The 19434-nt window shown below is 42.5% G+C and overlaps 3 protein-coding genes across 4 annotated transcripts in view; 1 reads left to right on the top strand and 2 right to left on the bottom strand.

Moving 5' to 3' along the window:
- The first annotated feature begins 581 nt into the window (after window positions 1-581).
- Window positions 582-7310, top strand: LOC110505889 (cell growth regulator with EF hand domain protein 1). Its single transcript, XM_021585362.2, has 6 exons — window positions 582-727; window positions 1154-1259; window positions 2050-2121; window positions 5417-5487; window positions 5581-5705; window positions 6031-7310. The coding sequence occupies exons 1-6, from the start codon at window positions 691-693 to the stop codon at window positions 6280-6282; spliced, it is 663 nt and encodes a 220-aa protein (XP_021441037.2). The 5' UTR covers window positions 582-690; the 3' UTR covers window positions 6283-7310.
- Window positions 7311-7586: 276 nt separating this feature from the next.
- On the bottom strand, window positions 7587-16393 carry LOC110505888 (cathepsin B). Its single transcript, XM_021585361.2, has 9 exons — window positions 16238-16393; window positions 10462-10676; window positions 10080-10194; window positions 9880-9995; window positions 9704-9789; window positions 9307-9453; window positions 9007-9123; window positions 8597-8725; window positions 7587-8485 (listed from the first exon to the last, which is right to left on the bottom strand). Exons 2-9 carry the CDS (start codon window positions 10668-10670, stop codon window positions 8412-8414), a joined length of 993 nt encoding a protein of 330 aa, XP_021441036.1. The 5' UTR covers window positions 10671-10676; window positions 16238-16393; the 3' UTR covers window positions 7587-8411.
- Window positions 16394-17137: 744 nt separating this feature from the next.
- LOC110505887 (XK-related protein 5) overlaps window positions 17138-19434 on the bottom strand; it is an 11799-nt gene continuing 9502 nt past the window's right edge. For both annotated transcript variants that reach the window (XM_036963144.1, XM_036963143.1), the window contains one exon: window positions 17138-19434. This exon is cut by the window's right edge and continues 1071 nt beyond it. The gene's annotated coding sequence lies outside the window, so the exon portion shown is untranslated.

Consider the following 19434-nt stretch of genomic DNA (forward strand, 5'->3'; position numbering starts at 1 on the left):
CCATTGTAGCCTGCCTGTGAGACTGTATGAGTGACCTACTAATAGACCACTGCCATGCACCCCTTTTGGTGGCGATCCGCGCTCACAATCCATGCAGAAAAGTAACCTACAGTTTGTACACGAGAGAGAAAGAGAGGCATCGGGGGGAAGAACACTGAAAAACAGTAGGAACCCAGCTGCACACACACACTATCTAATCCCGCCTGATTTGTGCCTAGTCAGCTGCAGCTATACGTGGCGTCTCAGGTATAGGACGTAGAGAGAGAGAGAGAGCTCCCGCGATACCGCACTGACCAGCGCAGACACGTCCTCGCCTCGGTTTCCACGTGGATGCTGTCCTTTGACCAAAACAGATGCCAGTTCGATTACTTTCAAAATACATCTTTCTTTCATTTTATTACTTTTATAATTCCCCCTCTACATGAGGATATTTATTATCTAAAGTTAACAAAGCTAGATATATGTAATCAGGGGCTCCATATAGCTTCCAACTCTCTTGTCTTGTCAGATCAGTGATTACTTTAAAGAAAGGGAGGAAGGAAGGATGTATTTTTAATTATTCGTCCGCGGCCCAGGCCTCTCGCGGCTGCGCAGTGCAGTGTAGATATTACCGGAGGGCGAGTGGGTTGGGCTGAATGGTAGAATCTTCCGCTATGAAATCACAATCGGAATTGACAACAGGACGTTAGGATGCGTTTGTTTTTCTACTCATCAAACAGGCCAACAGGTAGGATATGAAAACATTGCGATGTACGATTGCAACAATTTAGCCCAATGCATCTTAACTGATAGATTACATTTTGAGTGAGAGATTGGTACTTTTGTAGCACCAGGTGGGTGAAATGTTGCAGCATTAGCATCACTATAGCTGTGTGGGAATAATGGAAACGTTTTAAATCATTGCTATACGTTATGATGATTATTTCTCATGACCTACGGTTATTACACATTTGTTCCAGAATAACAATTAAAAATGTATGATGATTATTTCTCATAACCTACGGTTATTACACATTTGTTCCAGAATAACATTTCAACGTGTTTTAATAAGTAAATTATCGGCCTAAATGTTATATACAACACGCCTACAATGTTTAATGTCGGACCTGTCGAGCCTGAAGAATGATAGCGACGTTGCTTGTTGCGCTTGCAGGTGCGTCGTTAGAGTCTGGCGCGGACATGCTAGTGACAGGTATGCTATGCCTGCTCCTGCTCGCGCACCAGTGTGTGTCCGCGCCACAGGTGCCCGAGGACCAAAGGTAGGCCCTGACACACACACACACACGCACGCACGCGCAATGAAAGTATAGCGCAGAGATAATTTGGCGTCAAGGTTTTAAAATTACCAGCTCAAAATCCAAACGGGACAAAAGTGGATTTTCCAGCAGGGTGACTTTTCCAGTTTAATTTCTGTTACGTTTTGTCGTGCTTTTGTTGTTTATATTTCTTGGTGAACTTGTCAGACAACAGACTACACTGTATGTACTGTACCTGTATGTGAGTTTACATCACAACCGCCTCTGAGGTGTGAACCTTCAGGTGTGACTGCGTGGTTGGTTGCTAGAGTAATAGTGGGCACTGAGCAGACAGTCACTGCCAGCTAGCCTTGTACATTACTCGTTCATTTATTTTTCAGGATATTTATCTAGACCTGTAGACCTAGGAATGTAGGCTATACTGTTGCACTGTCTTCCAGGTCATGTAGGAATAACAGAAACAGGAAGTATGATGTTAAGGAAACACTCAGGTGAGGCCACTGGATTACATCACAACATGTCCCTGGCTGGTAACAACAACAGAGAGAGATATGTGTCAGAGTTCAGAGGGAGCCTGTTTATGTATCACTTCAGGTATAGGCCAAAGGGAAACTTTCCCTGCACCTAATACTAGCCATAAAACCAACACTGATAATTTCTGTTATCACCTCTCTCTCTCTCTCTCTCTCTCTCTCTCTCTCTCTCTCTCTCTCTCTCTCTCTCTCTCTCTCTCTCTCTCTCTCTCTCTCTCTATCTCTCTCTCTATCTCTCTCTCTCTCTGTGTGTGCCACAGAGTACAGTCAGTAGGAGCCCTTCCCCCTTTCACACTGGCCAATCCCTTCGGCTCTGGAGAGGAGGACCGCAGGTTAGTGGCATCTTTTACTTTAAAACCCTTTATTCCAGCTAGGGGCCAACTCTATTAAATACAGGTTGAAGCAGGGAAAGAGAGCTACTGGGTGTGCAGGGTTTTGCTCCAGCCTGTATTTAACAATTTTTTTAAATGTCTTTATTTAAGCAGGGAAATCCTGTTGAGACCAAGGCCTCTTTTCCCAGGGAGCCCTGCATGTACACAATCATACAAATGTGAAATATTGACAAATATAACGCAGTTATCAAATTACAAATCATCCTGCTGCCACCACCATGCTTCACCAAAGAGTTGGCGCCAGGTTTCCTCCAGACGTGACGCTTGGCATTCAGGCCAAAGAGTTCAAAATACAATCAGAAAAAACAAACCCATTCTTCAGGTAAAAGGCCATGAATCAGCCATCTAAATGTCCCTAGTGGTACCAAAACAGAACATTGTTGAGAGTTCTGGAGATTATTCCACAAGTAAGGTGCAAAAAAAACTAAAAAGCAGATTTTTATAACTCAGTGGAGATGGAAGGGATGTGCAGAGTTATCCGTCCCTGAGACCAGGTCCGTCCCTGAGACCGGGTCCTTCCCTGAGACCGGGTCCTTCCCTGAGACCGGGTCCGTCCCTGAGACCGGGTCCGTCCCTGAGACCGGGTAGCTCGTACGTCTGTAGGTTAACAATGAAATAAGGTACGGCGAAAGCTTGTTCAAGAGGGCTTTATAAAGAAAACTAGTGCCTCGATCTACGAGACTTTAAAGAGGGCCTACCTTCTGATACAGAAAGCAGTGATGTGTACTGGACCTGGCACTTGTAATATAACGTGTAATAATGTTATGATAAACTGTGTCCAATGGTTTTCAATACTGTGGAAGCACCTTTTGCAGCGATTACAGCATTGATTCTTCTTGGGTATGACACAACAAGCTTGGCACACCTGTATTTGGGCAGTTTCTCCCATTCTTCTCTGCAGATCCTCTCAAGCTCTGTCATGTTGGATGGGAAGCGTTGCTGCACAGCTATTTTCACATCTCTCCAGAGATGTTAGATCGAGTTCAAGTAAGGGCTCTGGCTGGGCCACTCAAGGACATTCAGAGACTTGTCCCGGTCGTTGTCCTGTTGGAAGGTTAACCTTCACCCATCTGTACTCTCTGTACTTTGCGCCGTTCATCTTTCCCAGGTCTCCCAGTCTCTGCTGCTGAAAACCATTCCCACAGCATGATGCTGCCACCACCATGCTTCACCAAAGAGTTGGCGCCAGGTTTCCTCCAGACGTGACGCTTGGCATTCAGGCCAAAGAGTTCAATCTTGGTTTCATCAGACCAGAGAATCATGTTTCTTATGGTCTGAGAGTCCTTTTTGGCAAACTCCAAGCGTGCTGTTATGTGCCTTTTACTGAGGAGTGGCTTCCGTCTGGCCACTCTACCATAAAAGCCTGATTGGTGGAGTGTTGCAGAAATGGTTGTCCTTCTGGAAGGTTCTCCCATCTCCACAGAGGAACTCTGGAGCTTTGTCAGAGTGACCATCGGGTCTTGGTCACCTCCCTGACCTCAATTTTAGAATAAGGCTGTAACGTAACACAATGTGAAATACTTTCCAAATGCACTCTATGCATAAATTATCAGATACATTTTTAAGCTTTTGGAAAATAACATATACTTAGTTTTACCTGCATTAAGTTGTAATTTCATTTAAAAAAAGGGCAGTTCTGATACCAAGTATCATCCACATACAGTGGGGCAAAAAAGTATTTAGTCATTTTCTGGATTTTTTTTCTTCTCATTTTGTCTGTCATAGTTGAAGCGTACCTATGATGAAAATGACAGGCCTCTCTCATCTTTTTAAGTGGGAGAACTTGCACAATTGGTGGCTGATTAAATACTATTTTGCCCCACTGTACAAGTGGAGGTTACAATTTCTTACAGGCAAATAATATTGTTTATATAGATAGTAAAAAGTACAGGGCCCATAATTGATCCTTGTGGGACACCTTTAGTAATATCAATATCAGATGAAATATATTGTGTCCTGTCTGTCAGGTAGTTTTCAAACCAATTGCAGGCTGCCTGACCGAGGCCAATTTCAAACAGTCTACTAATTAGTAATGGGTGGTCAAACATTTCCGTTATTCCCACAGAGCTGTAGTGATACTAATGCTGGCAACATTGTATCCATCTGGTGCTACAAAAAACATCCAAAAAGTTGAATCAAGTTTGACAAAAAACCACCTGGAAGCACCTGGATTATCATCAAGAATGTTCTATGGACAGATGAGTCAAAAAAATATAACTTTTGGATGAGATGGGTCCCACTATGTCTGGTGAAAACCAAACACTGCATTCCACAGTAAGAACCTTGTACCAACCGTCAAGCATGGTGGTGGTAGTGTGATGGTTTGGGGATGTTTTGCGGTTTCAGGACGATTTGCCTTGAAAAGAAGGAACCATTAGGTCTGCTGTACAAGGTGGTGTCACAGTCAAAGTTCAGACCGAATTGAGATGTTGTGGCAGGACATGAAACGAACAGTTCATGCTTGAAAAGCCACAAATCCCGCTGAGTTAAAGCTGTTCTACATGGAAGAGTGGGCCAAAATTCCCCCACAGAGATGTGAGAGATTGATCAACAACTACAGGAAGCAGTTTGGTTGGAGTCATCGGAGCTAAAGATGGCACAACCAGTTATTCAGTGTAAGGGGGCAATTACTTTTTCACACAGGGGCATTGGGTGTTGCATAACTTTATTTTTGATATAAATGAAGTAAGTATGTAATTGTTGCGTTATTTGTTCACTCAGGTTCCCTTTATCTAATATTAGGTTTTGGTCAAAGATCTGATAATATTCAGTATCAGAAATAGAGAGGATTATAAAGGAGGAAAATACTTTTTTACAGCACCGTATATTCTGGACTCTGACATCGCTCTGATCTTTATTGTTTTTGTGTATATATATATATATATATCTAACAATATAAAACAATACACACAAAAACAAAAAATATCAGTATAGTATTACTGTACTGTTGGAGTGAGAATCATAAGCATTTTGCTGCACCAATAACATTTGATTTTGATTGGATAATGTGACTCATATATTGCTGGAAGAGAACCTCTGTATTCAGCGGTAGTTGGGATGAATTCCATCCTCACTGAAACAATCCCTCCACAGAGAGTTTGTTTGTAAAACCTTGATTCAAATCTAGACTAGATTACATTGGTACTTTCTGTACCGTGAAGTAACGTGCTACCCAGTCAGGTGGGCCTGCGGTTGAACCTTCTAACCCTTGACCTCTAACCTCTGTGTATGTCAGGCTGCTGCAGAGCTACATCAAGGCCAACCTAAAGGAGGGACATGGAGGACCGGATAACACCTGGGAACAAGGTAAACACACACACACACACACACACACACACACACAAAAAAAAAAAAAATCAGTGACATTAATGAATCATCTTCCTATTTCTTGCTGGTCAGAGGTGTTCTTCCTGTTCAGTCTCCATGACTACGACCGCAGCGGTCACATGGACGGCCTGGAGATATTGAAGCTGCTCTCTGAATACAACTCCCACAATGCACCTGGAGAACAGTCAGCTGAGACGGTGTGTGTATATATATAGATAACATCTATAGAAAATCTCTTCAGTATTGTAGTTAGGACATATATTGTACTGACTGACATAATTATGTCCTGATCAAAGTCAGTTGATGACCAGCTAGCTAGCATGACATTGTGTTAGAGGGGTTTGTATATCAGGATGCACATACATCATGTAGCCTGTACTGTTGTCTAAATATAAAGATTGGGTTACTGTAGGCCTTGCTGTTGCTCAGCGTAACTGAATATACACTCTGAAGCTGACTGTACAGTGTTGCACTTAGTTCATCTGCACCCTAGGCCAATGCTTGTATGTGTGTGTTTTTCAGGTGGTGGCCATGGTAGACTTTCTCCTGCAGACTCAGGATCTAAACCAGGACGGTCTAATAGCTCCCCCTGAGCTTCTCTCTCCTCCCAAACTACAGCCAGACGCTAACTCCCAGGGTGCACCTGAACAGGAAGGGGGTGTAGATGTCAAAGAGGGAGTCAATGTTGAGGAACCAAAACAAGAGGCAGAGCAGGAAGAGGAAGCAGAGGAACGGCTCATTGTGGAAGACTCAAGGCCAGGAGATGGACAGTAAATTAGGACATGAACATGCTATACAGGAAAAGGCAAAAGGACCACATATCCCATAGGCCACTGCTGCTGATCATGAGCAACAAATGCCTGCTCCTGTACTACATCAGGGGCAACCTGAGATGTAAACAATTATATGCAAACAGCACTCCAGCACAACTAAATTACTTCCATCCAGAGAGTTGGGTCAGCCAATCGCAGGAGCCTGTTCACTGACATGCAGAGTTACCCAATCACAGCCTCTCATCCCCCTTTGAGGGTCTTGTTTCAGTTCAAAGCTGATGGATTGTCTGCTTTTTTGGTACAAAGTCAAGGTATGTCAGCCATATTGTTTAAGCTGCTGTTACATTTCATCATTGCTCTTCTGAACAAGAAACTCAGGTTTGAAATGTGTTGTGCCAAAAGATACTATGCCTTACACTGCTAAATAGCAGCGTGGCCATTTGGTTCTCATACTTTAGTAGTTACCCTGTTGAAGCAATCCAAATTAAGCCATACATTAGAATGAACAATTTGAAAAGTTCAGGAATACGTCAAGTGCAATTCATTTCAATACTTGGGATTAAGTATTCCCCTTCCCAGAATACACTGCAGTTCATTCCTCCCATGGATGCAAAAGGAATGGACAGAGTTAAGAAATGTGGAAAATCCCTGAAGCTCATGATTTGGCCTCATTACTGCATTTGAGGGACATTGTTTTTACTGGTAGCTCAGGTCAAAAACCCTTGGTCCCTTGTGCCACCTGCAAACTAAAACTTGTACAAAGACTTTTGCTTCCCTGCACAGCCCCAATGCAGAGTTGCCCCCTTCTCCCAGAGTTCCTTTCAAATCCATGAAGGGAATGAACAAATACACACGTTGGGGAGAAGGGTCTACAATTTAGGCTAGGATGTTTTGATTTCATGTAATAAAAAAAATACTACATTTGGAATTTAAGAAACAAATTAATATTTTGTTTGCTGTACATTTTCCTGAATTGAAGATGTATATTTAAGACTAAACAAAATAAAGCTAAAACGAATGCTAACTTTACTGTGTAGGTAGTGATCACATGGTTTCTCTTGGTGGTCTACCAACAGCCTGGTTTGTTTAAACAGGTAATGTCCACACACACACACACTTGTTACTCGGTGGAGGGATCCCTACACAAACATACTAAAATGTCAACGCACAAATGTCAGCGAAGATGGGTGAAAGTAGTGGGGTCCGAGGTTTTAGGCTGGTATCTGTATAAGCACTGTGACGACTGCATGGCAGGGAGAACAGGAGTTTAAGCCACTCCAAAATAAGGCCAGGACAATTCAGAGACCAAGTTAAACATATTGGTTGACTTTTATTTAAGGCAACTCAATACAATCATTCCAGAACACTTGATCAGAACAGCATTAAAGACAAAGAGAGAAGCATTAAAGACAAAGCATTGAAATAAAACAATCCCATCAGTACAAAACCACTCATGCTTCCCTTATAATCCAATTTAAAAACAAAATGTGCACAATGACATCAGTGATCACATCGAATTAAAAAATCATGTTTAAAAAAGTTTAAAGCATCATACATTTTTAAATTGATGTGATTGTTGTGAACTACAGGGAGAGGACTTTTAGCACAGCTTGTGACCAATCAAACAGGAAGCAAGATGGACCTCTAGAGTCACCCACTGTGGGGGGGGGGGGGTCTCAATAGTCTACTGTAGCTTCCTCTCAATCTGCACAGGTACCTTTCACCCATCCTGCATTTTCAGATCAGTGGAGCTGACAGAGTGGATATGAGGGGAAGAAGCCACTACAGATTGAGACACCAGGAAGAACAGATTTAACTAAAGATGAAGCCATGGTTTACATATGCCCAGTTCCAAGTCAACCCCTAGGCACTATTACACAACTCTCAGATCTGATGAGAATCAGGAACGGGTATGAACTAGACGGTAGTAGGACCTGTAGAAGCAACATGGTAGTAGCTCCGGCCTTTCCCTCACAGGGTAGCATTTTCTAAACCAATTATTTGGAACTAAAGAGGTGCCTAGCAGGGTTAGGGGTTGACTGGGAATTAGAACCAGTGTAAAGGCCAGTGGAGAGGACTGGTACACCTGCAGCAGTCTCTGGAATCACTTCCTGGTTACCGTTGTCATGGTTACAAAGGGACACCAGCCACCATCTCAGACTCGATGCCACAGTGGTCCTTACCTCTCAGGATCTTAAAGAAACCTGGGAGACAGGACAGAAAAACACATTGTGTTGGAGTAGCCAAGAAGCACACAATCTTGATTCACCAATAGTTTGTCCAGAGTTGTTACAGAAGTCGTGTAAGCGTCTCACCATTCTCTCCCCAGTCAGTGTTCCAGGAGTTGGCAGCCAGCCAGTAAGGAGTTCCCCCCTCCTCTCCCCAGCCCAGGACCTTAATGGCATGGCCTCCTACTGCACTGCCAGAGACATGCTGATACACACCTAGACCGAGAGAAAGTTGGGGTGCCAGAAAAACATTTCAATGTGAGAATGAATTACATTTGTGTCAAATTGCCAACCCATCCTTTAAGGGATTCATTGACAAACAATAATTCACTGTGGTAACTACATGATCATTCTTCCAGTGTTCACTGCATTGCACATCACATAAAGAGTGGAAACATTTATGTATAGATTTTTACCTGAATAGTAAATGTTATCCAAACAATGACATTCCTAGAGCAGTAAAAGCTACACTAGACAGAAGAGGCATGTGTCTTCACCAGACTTGTAGAGCAGGAAGTCTTCATAGACAGTGAAAGCGCCTTCCACAGGTCCGTTCTTCAGGAGCTCAGTCATGATCTGCTGCTCTTCAGAGGGCAAACTGTACGAGCTCTTACCTAGGGTACAGGAGGGAGGGCTTAGTGTGTAGGGCCACAGGAGGGAGGACTTAGTGTGTAGGGCCACTAGGGTACAGGAGGGAGGGCTTAGTGTGTAGGGCCCCTAGGGTACAGGAGGGAGGGCTTAGTGTGTAGGTATTCTTGCTAAGTGGGCATTCATTGTGGTTGAATGTATTTACTTACCGAAGTGTTTGTCCTGCTTGTAGCCAGGCGTGTATCCAGTCTCACACTGGTTGGTACATTGTGGGGTGTCACCCTCCTCTCCTGTACAGGGGGGTCGTGTGCCGTTAACATGGTGCTCACAGGGAGGGATGGAGTAGGGCCTGCAACCTGACAGGAGAGACCGGAGAAAGAGTTATACAGAGAGGGAGAGAGTAGGGCCTGCATCCTGACAGGAGACCAGAGAGAGAGAGCGAGAGGTCTGCCAGGAGAGAGACAGGGCAGTAGAGAGTAGGGTCTGTCAGGAGAGACCAGAGAGGGAGAAGGGTCTGACATGAGAAACAGGGAGGTAGAGAGTAGGGTCTGCCCTGTTTCTCTCCTGGAGGTAGAGTGTAGGGTCTGCCAGGAGATCACTACATACCAACGTGAGAGTCGTAGAGTCCTCCAGTGACCAGTCCCTCTGTAGTCCAGAAGTCCCACGCAGCAGAGGGATAACCACCATTACAACTAGGAACACACACAGTAAGCAATGCTAACAACCTCCCGATGCCTTACATGCAGCCATGTCACAGAGCAAGTGAATGAGAACACACGTACCCCATGCCACAGCTGTCACAGCAGCTGAGCAGGTCTTCAGAGGAGATCTCTACGCTGACCTTGGCGTTGCTATGGATACACACACGGTCGGAGATGGCCTCCGCAGCGCCAAACGCCTGCAGTGGACCAAGCACGTCAAACACTCAACGTCATGGTTCAGTCACAGGAGTATCCTCCAGGGTGACTCAGTCTGTTCTTACCCAGCAGCTGCCACAGGAGCCCTGGTCCCGGATCTCCTTCAGAGTGGGACAGTTGGGCCACTGCTGTCTAGGGTCAAAGGTGTCAGGCAGCTCCACATCCCCTGCATACTGCACCCTAGAGGAGAGAAGACAGCCATTAACCCTACATACTACAACCTACCCTAAAGAAAACGGAGCGACACAAAGAGAGAACAAAAGAACGAGAGCAAGTAACAGGAGACCGACTGAACGTGCCGTTACTGTGTGGTGCTCTTGGTAAAGTCAATCTGTAAAGCAGCCAAGGAGGAGTTAAGTTACATTAACAGATCAATTCACTTCCTGCTTGAATACTTCCTGGATGCAGCACAAATACATTCCCTCCATACAACTCAGTCTCACTCACATGGCGGGCAGTTTGGGTCCTTTAAGCTGGGTTCCACACAGTCTCTTAACGTAGCTGTAGTCCACATTATGGAAGTTGTGACCAGCCTTCCATGTAGTGTTGGCCTTGTTGATGTAGTCCACCATCTGGTGGGAGAGCGGAGGTAGGCGGGGCCGGGCCCAGCTGATTGACAGCCCAGACACCAGCGCCAAAAATATCACACGCCACATCACTTCCTGTAGGGACACAGCGTCATGGGAACATGAGTTCAAAACACTAAAGGGTAAGGTAGTGTCGTTTAGGACATTTGCAGCTGCTTGCCCAGTTTGAAATTAAGAACCCCCCCACCCTACCCCCCCCCAAAAATGTAGCTATGTTTTAGGTAAAAACAAAGCCACATATAGACCTACCATACCGGCCCCAGGGAGTGGAGAGAGTCAGCCATGCAGGGACACAAACACTTCAGCACCATATCAAGAGGGCAGAGAGGAGAACACTTCAGTGCAACTTGCTTGAATACGGCCTCAGGCATAGAAGGGCTAATGGATTTGGCTCAGGCCCACAGATCAATACCAGTGCAGACTGAAGGAGGTCTGTCTCAGATACTGCCAAGTCATTCTTGGTGTAGAATAACTTGTCGGCCACCGTTGCACTGGTTCAGAGCAGAAAACTATATTTTATGGCTACGTCAACCAGGAACCTGACAAACAGGAACGCAAATTAGGCCTAACGCACATTACAGCATGTGGTTGTGTGTGGTCACATCCAAATTCCCAAGAAATGGGCTGCACAATGGCGAAATCACATGACTGAATGAGTCAGCAGCAAGTAGCTTTACATAGAAAGTACCAGAACACATGACCGACTCCTTTCAACTCAGCAAAGACAACCAAGCCCCACTTCCCTAAAGAAGACTGCCTCGACGCAGTAGAGGATCACTTCTCTAAAGCACCCCATCCACTAGTCAGTCATTATGTTAGGGAAAGACCAAGTCATTTATATACTTGATGAACACTAAAGAGTATTAATACAGAACACATCGTTTTACCCCCTTGACAATATGACGGCAACAAATAGCTAAGCTAATGTGTTGTTTTCATAACAATCGCAAATCGGTATTTTTGGACACCTTTATTTAATCTTTAACTAGGCAAGTCAGTTAACACATTCTTATTTTCAATGACGGTGGGTTAACTGCCTTGTTCAGGGGCAGAATGACAGATCTTCACCTTGTCAGCTCGGGGGAACCAATCTTGCAACTTTACAGTTAACTAGTCCAACGCTATAACCACCTGCCACTCCACAAGGAGTAAATTGGTAGCTAGCATTAAACTTATAAAAAAAAACATAATCACTAGTTAACTACACATGGTTGATGATAGTTTATCTAGCTTGTCCTGCATTGCATATAATCTGACTGAGCGGTGGGAGGCAGCAGTAGGCTCGTAAGCATTCATTCAAACAGCACTTTCGTGCGTTTTACCAGCAGCTCGTCGTTGTGCGTCAAGCATTGCGCTGCTTATGACTTCAAGCCCATCAACTCCCGAGATGAGGCTGGTGTAACCGATGTGAAATGGCTAGCTAGTTAGCGGGGTGCGCGCTAATAGCGTTTCAAACATCTGAGACTTGGAGTGGTTGTTCCTCTTGCTCTGCATGGGTAACACTGCTTTGAGGGTGGCTGTTGTCGTTGTGTTCCTGGTTCGAGCCCAGTGTCGTGTCTTTGGCTATGCCGGATTAAGTGATATGACATGCTATCCTATAAAATCCTCTCCGTAATTAATATTACCTGATTGAGCTAATCCTGTAAATGTAATTAACTGGAGAGTCGGGGCACCACAAAATAATATTTATAGAGCTGTTATCTTCAAATAAAGTCTTAAAGACCTAGTAATATTTTACATCAATAGCAGTCAAAATTCTTTCCTAGCCTGCGTTTGCAGCTGCTGTTGCTAACTCAATGGCTAGGAGGTATCACTTCTGTAGTGAAGAGTTCAACGTTCATACCAAAGCTCACGCTGAGGTTGGCTTAGTTCTGTAGTTGACATGTTAGTCCTTTTAACACAGAGGCTGCAGACCTGACCTACTTGGAACAGAAGGTTACATTGTCGTCAAGGCTTTATATAGTGGAGCGATAAGGGTGTGTTTGAAAAGTTATAACCCATGTCTCTTCACAGGGGCGGGCCACTGATTGAGCAGAGCCCTAACCTTATGAAAACCCCAAATCTCTCATTTGGAAGCTAAAATTACATTTAATCTCTTCACCAATAATTTTATATTCAAACATTTAAATTGAACAATTCCATGTGAATCCGATAACTACAATGTGCAGACTTTCCACTGTAGAGTTTATGTAATCTTATCATTGATGAGAATGTCTCAGATGACAACCGAAATGACACCATATTCATATTCAAGTACCAACGCATATGTTCAATTGGTCAGATTACCAGACTATAGTTCATTTCCCCCCCCCACCTTCTGATGTTCCCAGAATCTCTATGTTAACCAAGGTGTTTGCAAATGTCACATCAGTAGGGTAGAGAGAGGAAAGGGGGGGGGGGGGGTATTTATGACTGTCATAAACCTACCCCCCAGGCCAACATCATGACACCAGGTAGGAGCGAGGAGAGGGACAGAAGCTATACTGACACTGGCAATACTAAAGTGCCTATAAAAACATCCAATAGTCAAAGGTTAATGAAATACAAATGGTAGAGAGAAATAGTCCTATAATAACTACAACCTAAAACTTCTTACCTGGGAATATTGAAGACTCATGTTAAAAGGAACCACCAGCTTTCATATGTTCTCATGTTCTGAGCAAGGAACTTAAACGTCAGCTTTCTTACATGGCACATTGATAAGAGAATTGTGTTCTCCAGGTACATCACCCAATTCAATTATATTACTCTGTCTGCAAACCAGAATTTGTAAGATCCTGGTCGAATGAAACAGACGGAGACCCAGCTAAATAGACAAAAAGGTTTAATCACAGAACGTTCTGACATGCACATTACAAAGATCTTCAATTTATAGTGACACACATACTTCTACACAAACCATCAAATCCGCCTGCCAATTGAGATTAGGGGAGTGCCCTCCCCTAAGATAAGGAGAGACCTGGAACTGGGAAGTTCCAGCCAAGAAGTGTCCCAGCCAAGGTCAGCCCCGAATCTGGCTCAGACAGACAGTCTGTTATCAAAATACTAGACACACTGTACACACTGTTCCCAAAATGTTGATTCTGACTAAGAACTACACAGAATCATAATTGAACTACTCTCACATACATGCATAATATCATACAGTCACATGGTTTCAGACTTGGAATATTCTAATCATTTATTATTAAAACCGATTTCCTTGTCACACATATTGCACTCTCCAACACTTTGTCTTTACATTATTTAAACATGTTTCATTATTTATTTGAGGCTAAATTGATTTTATTGATGTATTATATTAAATTAAAATAAGTGTTCATTCAGTATTGTAGTAATTGTCATTATTACCAATATTTTTTTTTATTTTTATAAACGGCCAATTAATCGGTATCTGCTTTTTTTGGTCCTCCAATAAATAAGTATTGAAAAATCATAATTGGTCGACCTCTACCCTTAAGTGATAATGCCCGAGAAGCCGGTGTTGAGGATATTAGCACAGGTGTTAAGCCAGAGTCGAAATCAGGCAAACCATGACAATACATCCAAACGGCTTCGAGGACATGATCTCCTTTTATACAACGGGTCTTCATTACCATTATTTTGATGAACTTATTCATACCATTTCATCCTTTCACAATTTAGTCCCTGACACAAATCTGTGGTTGCTACCCAAGCCGGCTGGTCGTTCATGCTATCAGTTCGGTTGCCAGAGACACGACCCAGTCGTTCAGTCTTAGTTCAGCAGCTATGGTCACGACCCAGTCATTCATTCAGAACGTTCCACTGCCATACTGGCTGGCAACATTCTTATCCCTTGCATGCTAGCCAGCCAACTACAGCTAATTTAACAGAATAACTGCAAAGTAATCACATTTCCTTAAAGCGCTTCTCTAGTGACATTTATTTGGAACATCCATAACAATGAGTTAGAGGTGCGATTACACCTGGCACAGAAAATGTGCTCCCGCATCAGGACACTGTTGTTCAGAGGAGCTAGCCAACACAGCGAACAAAAACTTCAAACTGAAACGACTACAAACTCTGCATTTCACTTCACATTTGTGTACATCCATAAAAATGGCAGCTGATTGAGGATTTCAAACTGACAGAGAAAAGCTGCCTTCCTGTCTCGTCCCGACACCCATGTTCATTACTGTGGGACAGCTGGAGATCAAATTTCAATATTGAAACAATGTGGCAAATGTCAGACAGACAACAAGGTTTACACAAATCGCCACTGTTGAAAAATAAAACGTTAGTCTAAAAGAAATGTTAAGTGTCCAGATGCTTTTTATAGTGGAGACGGGCTGATGGGACAGTGGATTGCACAGTCAGATGGAACAGAGTAAATAGACTGAATCTGTGATGTTAAAATATCTGTGGTAACTTGTGGAATAGACACCAGCTTGAGTGCACTTTCATACAACCAGCATTAGACCCACCCATTGTATAATAAAGCAATAGCGCACAAGGGGGGTGTGGTATATGGCCAATAATTCTACAGATAAGTGCTGTTCTAAAGGACACATTGCGGAGTGCCTGGACACAGCCCTTAGCAGTGGTATATTGGCCATACATCAACCAGACTATGAGGGATAGCCTGGTTCCTCTCTAGGTTTTGGCCTTTCTAGGGAGTTTTTCCTAGCCACCGTGCTTCTACACCTGCATTGCTTGCTGTTTGGGGTTTTAGGCTGGGTTTCTGTACAGCACTGTGAGATATCAGCTGATGTACGAAGGGCTATATAAATACATTTGATTTTATGTCAGAGAGTTGGTGAATGCGGTCAGCCGCCATGGTTAAAGTTAAAATAAAGTTAAACTATTTACATTTTCGCCGTCTGAAGTAGCGTTGTTTTCTACCGGATGTTGATTTGCACTGAAAGCATTCCGTCGTGCCTTCTTGCTCATGCGGTCTTGTCCCATATCGACAGGTATGACCGTTTCTGCGTCCCTCGTCTAAACGCAGCATTAGGCTGGGACTGGACATGGAAAAATCCCAGGCCTTTCAGATCACTGGTCTTCCGATAGCGACAAGAGTAACTTTGAGCTACAATTACTAAGTGAGTCTGGCTTTCAATTTATTACCCAGATATCAGACCGGTTTAAAGTGAAATCAGGATTTCAGTTACATACCAGCCCAGACATGTTTGGATAATGTCGGGCACTTTTCAGAGCCCTTTCAACATAAGATGCCTTTGAGAAATGTCTGAAGATTGTATGCAAATATGACTGGACTTCATAACATGTACACGCTTATGTCGAAAAAAGTTAACACGAGAATAGCGTCAGGATATAACATTATCCGCCAATTTAAAAAGAGACCCTTAAAAGTAGGCCACACAAAACAAACACCACGCGAACAAATCTGCTGCATTTCTAACGTTAACTAGTAGATCATTTAAGCTATTTTATCTGCTCGTCACAACCAAATGTTTAACCAGGACATAAGTAACGTTACTCGTTAAGCAAAGAAATAAACATTGTTAGCTGTAAATTGGTCTTTGTACTGTACGGCTAGTCAGCTAGTCATCCAGAAAGCTGGCTAAAACAGATACGAAGTTCCTCAAATACATCATGTTTCTAAGCAACCTGAAATTAAATTAAATTAAATAAAACAATAAACGTTACATTACCTGTTATCCGCTTGTCAGACGTGCCGAAGACCAGTTACAACACACTCGTTCCAGGTCCACTTCTCCTAAATCACCTGGAAAAGTGTTTTCCGGAGCCGTTCAGTTCTGACCTTTAAATCAGAGGAGAATCACGTGACCGGTCATGTGCCTGTGGCTTTCATCATGGCCTTCCCTGGTGGATGCAGATTTCATTAGACTTGCTGAACGGCTTCATGTCTACTTAATAGACACAGTACGCATATTATGTGACTCATTTATTATAACAACAAGGATGATTGTAGGGGGGTTTATTCAGGTGAGATAAAAAATGTGCACAATTTCAAACTGAAATTCTACCTAAGCTTTATATGACACACTGTCCCGAACAGGCCCCTTGATGCGTGTGAAGGAGAAATGTAGGCCTATAGAATTTGCATTTGCCTAATGTAGGCAATTACACGTTTCAAGGATCATCAGCACACCAAAAAAAAAAAAAAAAATTCAAGAACAACTCGTGACTGCAAAACAAGCGATGTCATCACATAAAGCAGCCGAGTACACGATGACGCATGCGTTTATCAAAAACCATCGACCAAATCGGAACTAGTGTAACTAACGAAGCATGATCCGTCTTCTTTCTGTTCTGTATACAGCTGAAGTAACAGAATAAAATGTGTGACTGACTGGGTTTAAACCGGTGTCATCTTCATAGCACACAACTAATCAAATCAAATCAAATTGTATTTGTCACATACACATGGTTAGCAGATGTTAATGCGAGTGTAGCGAAATGCTTGTGTAACTATGTTAGTCTGCTGAGCTAAAGCCTAGGCATTTACCCCGGGGAGGTAGAAAAAAATCAAGATTGTCTCTTTCATTTCTTTACTGATTAGATTAGAACAACAGTAGCAGCACTCTTCATAGTGGTAATGATAGTGTTTATTCAGGTGTACTAAAACAGTTATTAACCACCGCTAGTATTATTAGAATAAATGATAGCCAAAATCAGATGCATCACATTTGCCCGATGTATTGTTAATGCATATTGTCAAGCACAGATATAAAACCTAGTCGAAAAACACAATGAATCACACTACATCACACATTACATGCAGTAAATGTAACCAAAATAAAAATTATAAGAATACAAAGCAAGAAACTGAAAATAGAAGCCCCTCCATTCCATTTATTGTGATGAACATTGCATACAGGTAAGGCAATGAGAGCCGGCAGCCAGCTGATGCTGTCGTTTGTACAAGGCAAGCGCTTATCGTCAACTGATCGGTTTGATTATCAAGCCAAGGCTTTGAGATAGCGTTCTAAAAGTCGGTTAGCGCACTAAGGTACATTATAGAGTCCATACTGATATTAGTAGGTTATATTAGCTACCATATTAACTTTGCACAGACATACATTCTAAAAGCTAGTTAATGCAATGTGTGTGAGTGCTTTATTTATTCACATCTATCATTAGTTACTGTACACCGTGTCAGGCTGTATAAAAATAAGGATGTACGTGCAATGTTACCGTTTCCTCAGCTCCATCTAGCTAAACACATTCCCTTTATAGCAACAGCTAAAACAACAGTTCTGAACTAATCTGGTCCCCAGACAGCTGTCTCTCTTGAGCCTGTGGACAAGGTTAGTTATGAACTCACTATAAAACACAATCAAACTAAATAAACTGTAAAATAATTAACAAATAAATCTGATAACACTGACCTCCAAACATCAATAGCAGCACGTGACCTATAACCCCTAGATAGGCCTGCTACTACTTCTCTCCCTAGACCCTTCTATGAACTAAGCCCCTAGGGACTAAGGGAATGGGCTAGGGAAAGAAATGGGACCAGGCTGTAGGGTTAAAGGATCTGGAAGCTCATCAACATTACTAGCAGCTTGTTTCAGACACTTCCACACTGATAGATACAGTCTGCTCTGGTGCTACTTCAATAGATCAGATTAGTTGGATCTTCTTCCTGTCTCGCAGGAAGTAGAAGTCATTCCTCCCTACCAATGGTTCATAAAGATCTTTACCATATCAAATGAATTCAACACTTGGAAACAGAAAATGAATTGAACACAATGGAATAATCTCATATATACTGTATATTGTAATGCTAGTTAGTACCTAGCAGACTGAATTGTCTGCTTGACATGTCGGGACTAGCTGTAAACTAATCGTAAATAAGAGTATGAATATTCGTTTAAAATTCACATAATAAAAATTATTAACTTATATTACTTTATATTGCTAGGGTACCTTCAGATTAAATATCCCATTTGGATAAAATAATAAATATTGTATATACACTAAGCCTATAAAAGTATACTAAACCTTAACATGTGATCAGAGCCTCTCTCGACTAACCTTCGGTTAACCACTCATATCACAATAAATCATATTTGCGCAGAAGTGCAAACTGTCTCAAATTATATCATATATATATATACAAGAAAAAAAGACAAATATATAAACTCTCTTCTCTCTCAATCCTTAACAATCACAACTCTTTATGACAGCCCTGATTCAATCAATCACACTGAGGGTTCACTCAGAATGCTGACACTATCACAGGTGTAAACCGTGTTAAAACCGACACACCCTTACAAGTTATTATTTTCACAGACATTATCATTGAATGTGGACATGAAACTTCATATGTCATTAGAATACAGCGTAAACATTCTGAATGAAGTCACAATGCAATTGATTTGATCTGTGATTGAATCAGGGCCTAAGAGAAAAAGGATATCCCACTGTTACTTCCATTAAAGACTACTTCCATCTCTTATGTTAGTGTGTCTGTGTGTATCAGTTACATGTGGATTCACGTCCTCATACTGGCTGATAATACTGGATTCTCAAGACATGCTATAGTTATTTAGTGTGAAACACATCTGGCTAGCCTGGGAGCCAGGCTGGTTCTGATTTCTTCAACAAGCCCTTGGCTAGTAATAAAGCAGTTGTCTCGCATGATAACAAAGTTGTAATAGCACTGTTGAATGAAGAACCCGCCTGACACCCAGGCTAATGTCATGTATCTTCTAAAATACTCTCTTTATATTGTGTTCTATATAACCTCTACATCTGGGTCAAATACAATATGATAAACTGGGTGGTTCGAGCCCTGATTGACTGACAGACGTGGTATATCAGACCGTATACCACTGGTGTGACAAAACACTTATTTTTACTGCTCTAATTATGTTGGTAA

Source organism: Oncorhynchus mykiss, chromosome 25 (genome assembly GCF_013265735.2).
Source record: "Oncorhynchus mykiss isolate Arlee chromosome 25, USDA_OmykA_1.1, whole genome shotgun sequence".
Lineage (NCBI taxonomy): Eukaryota > Metazoa > Chordata > Actinopteri > Salmoniformes > Salmonidae > Oncorhynchus > Oncorhynchus mykiss.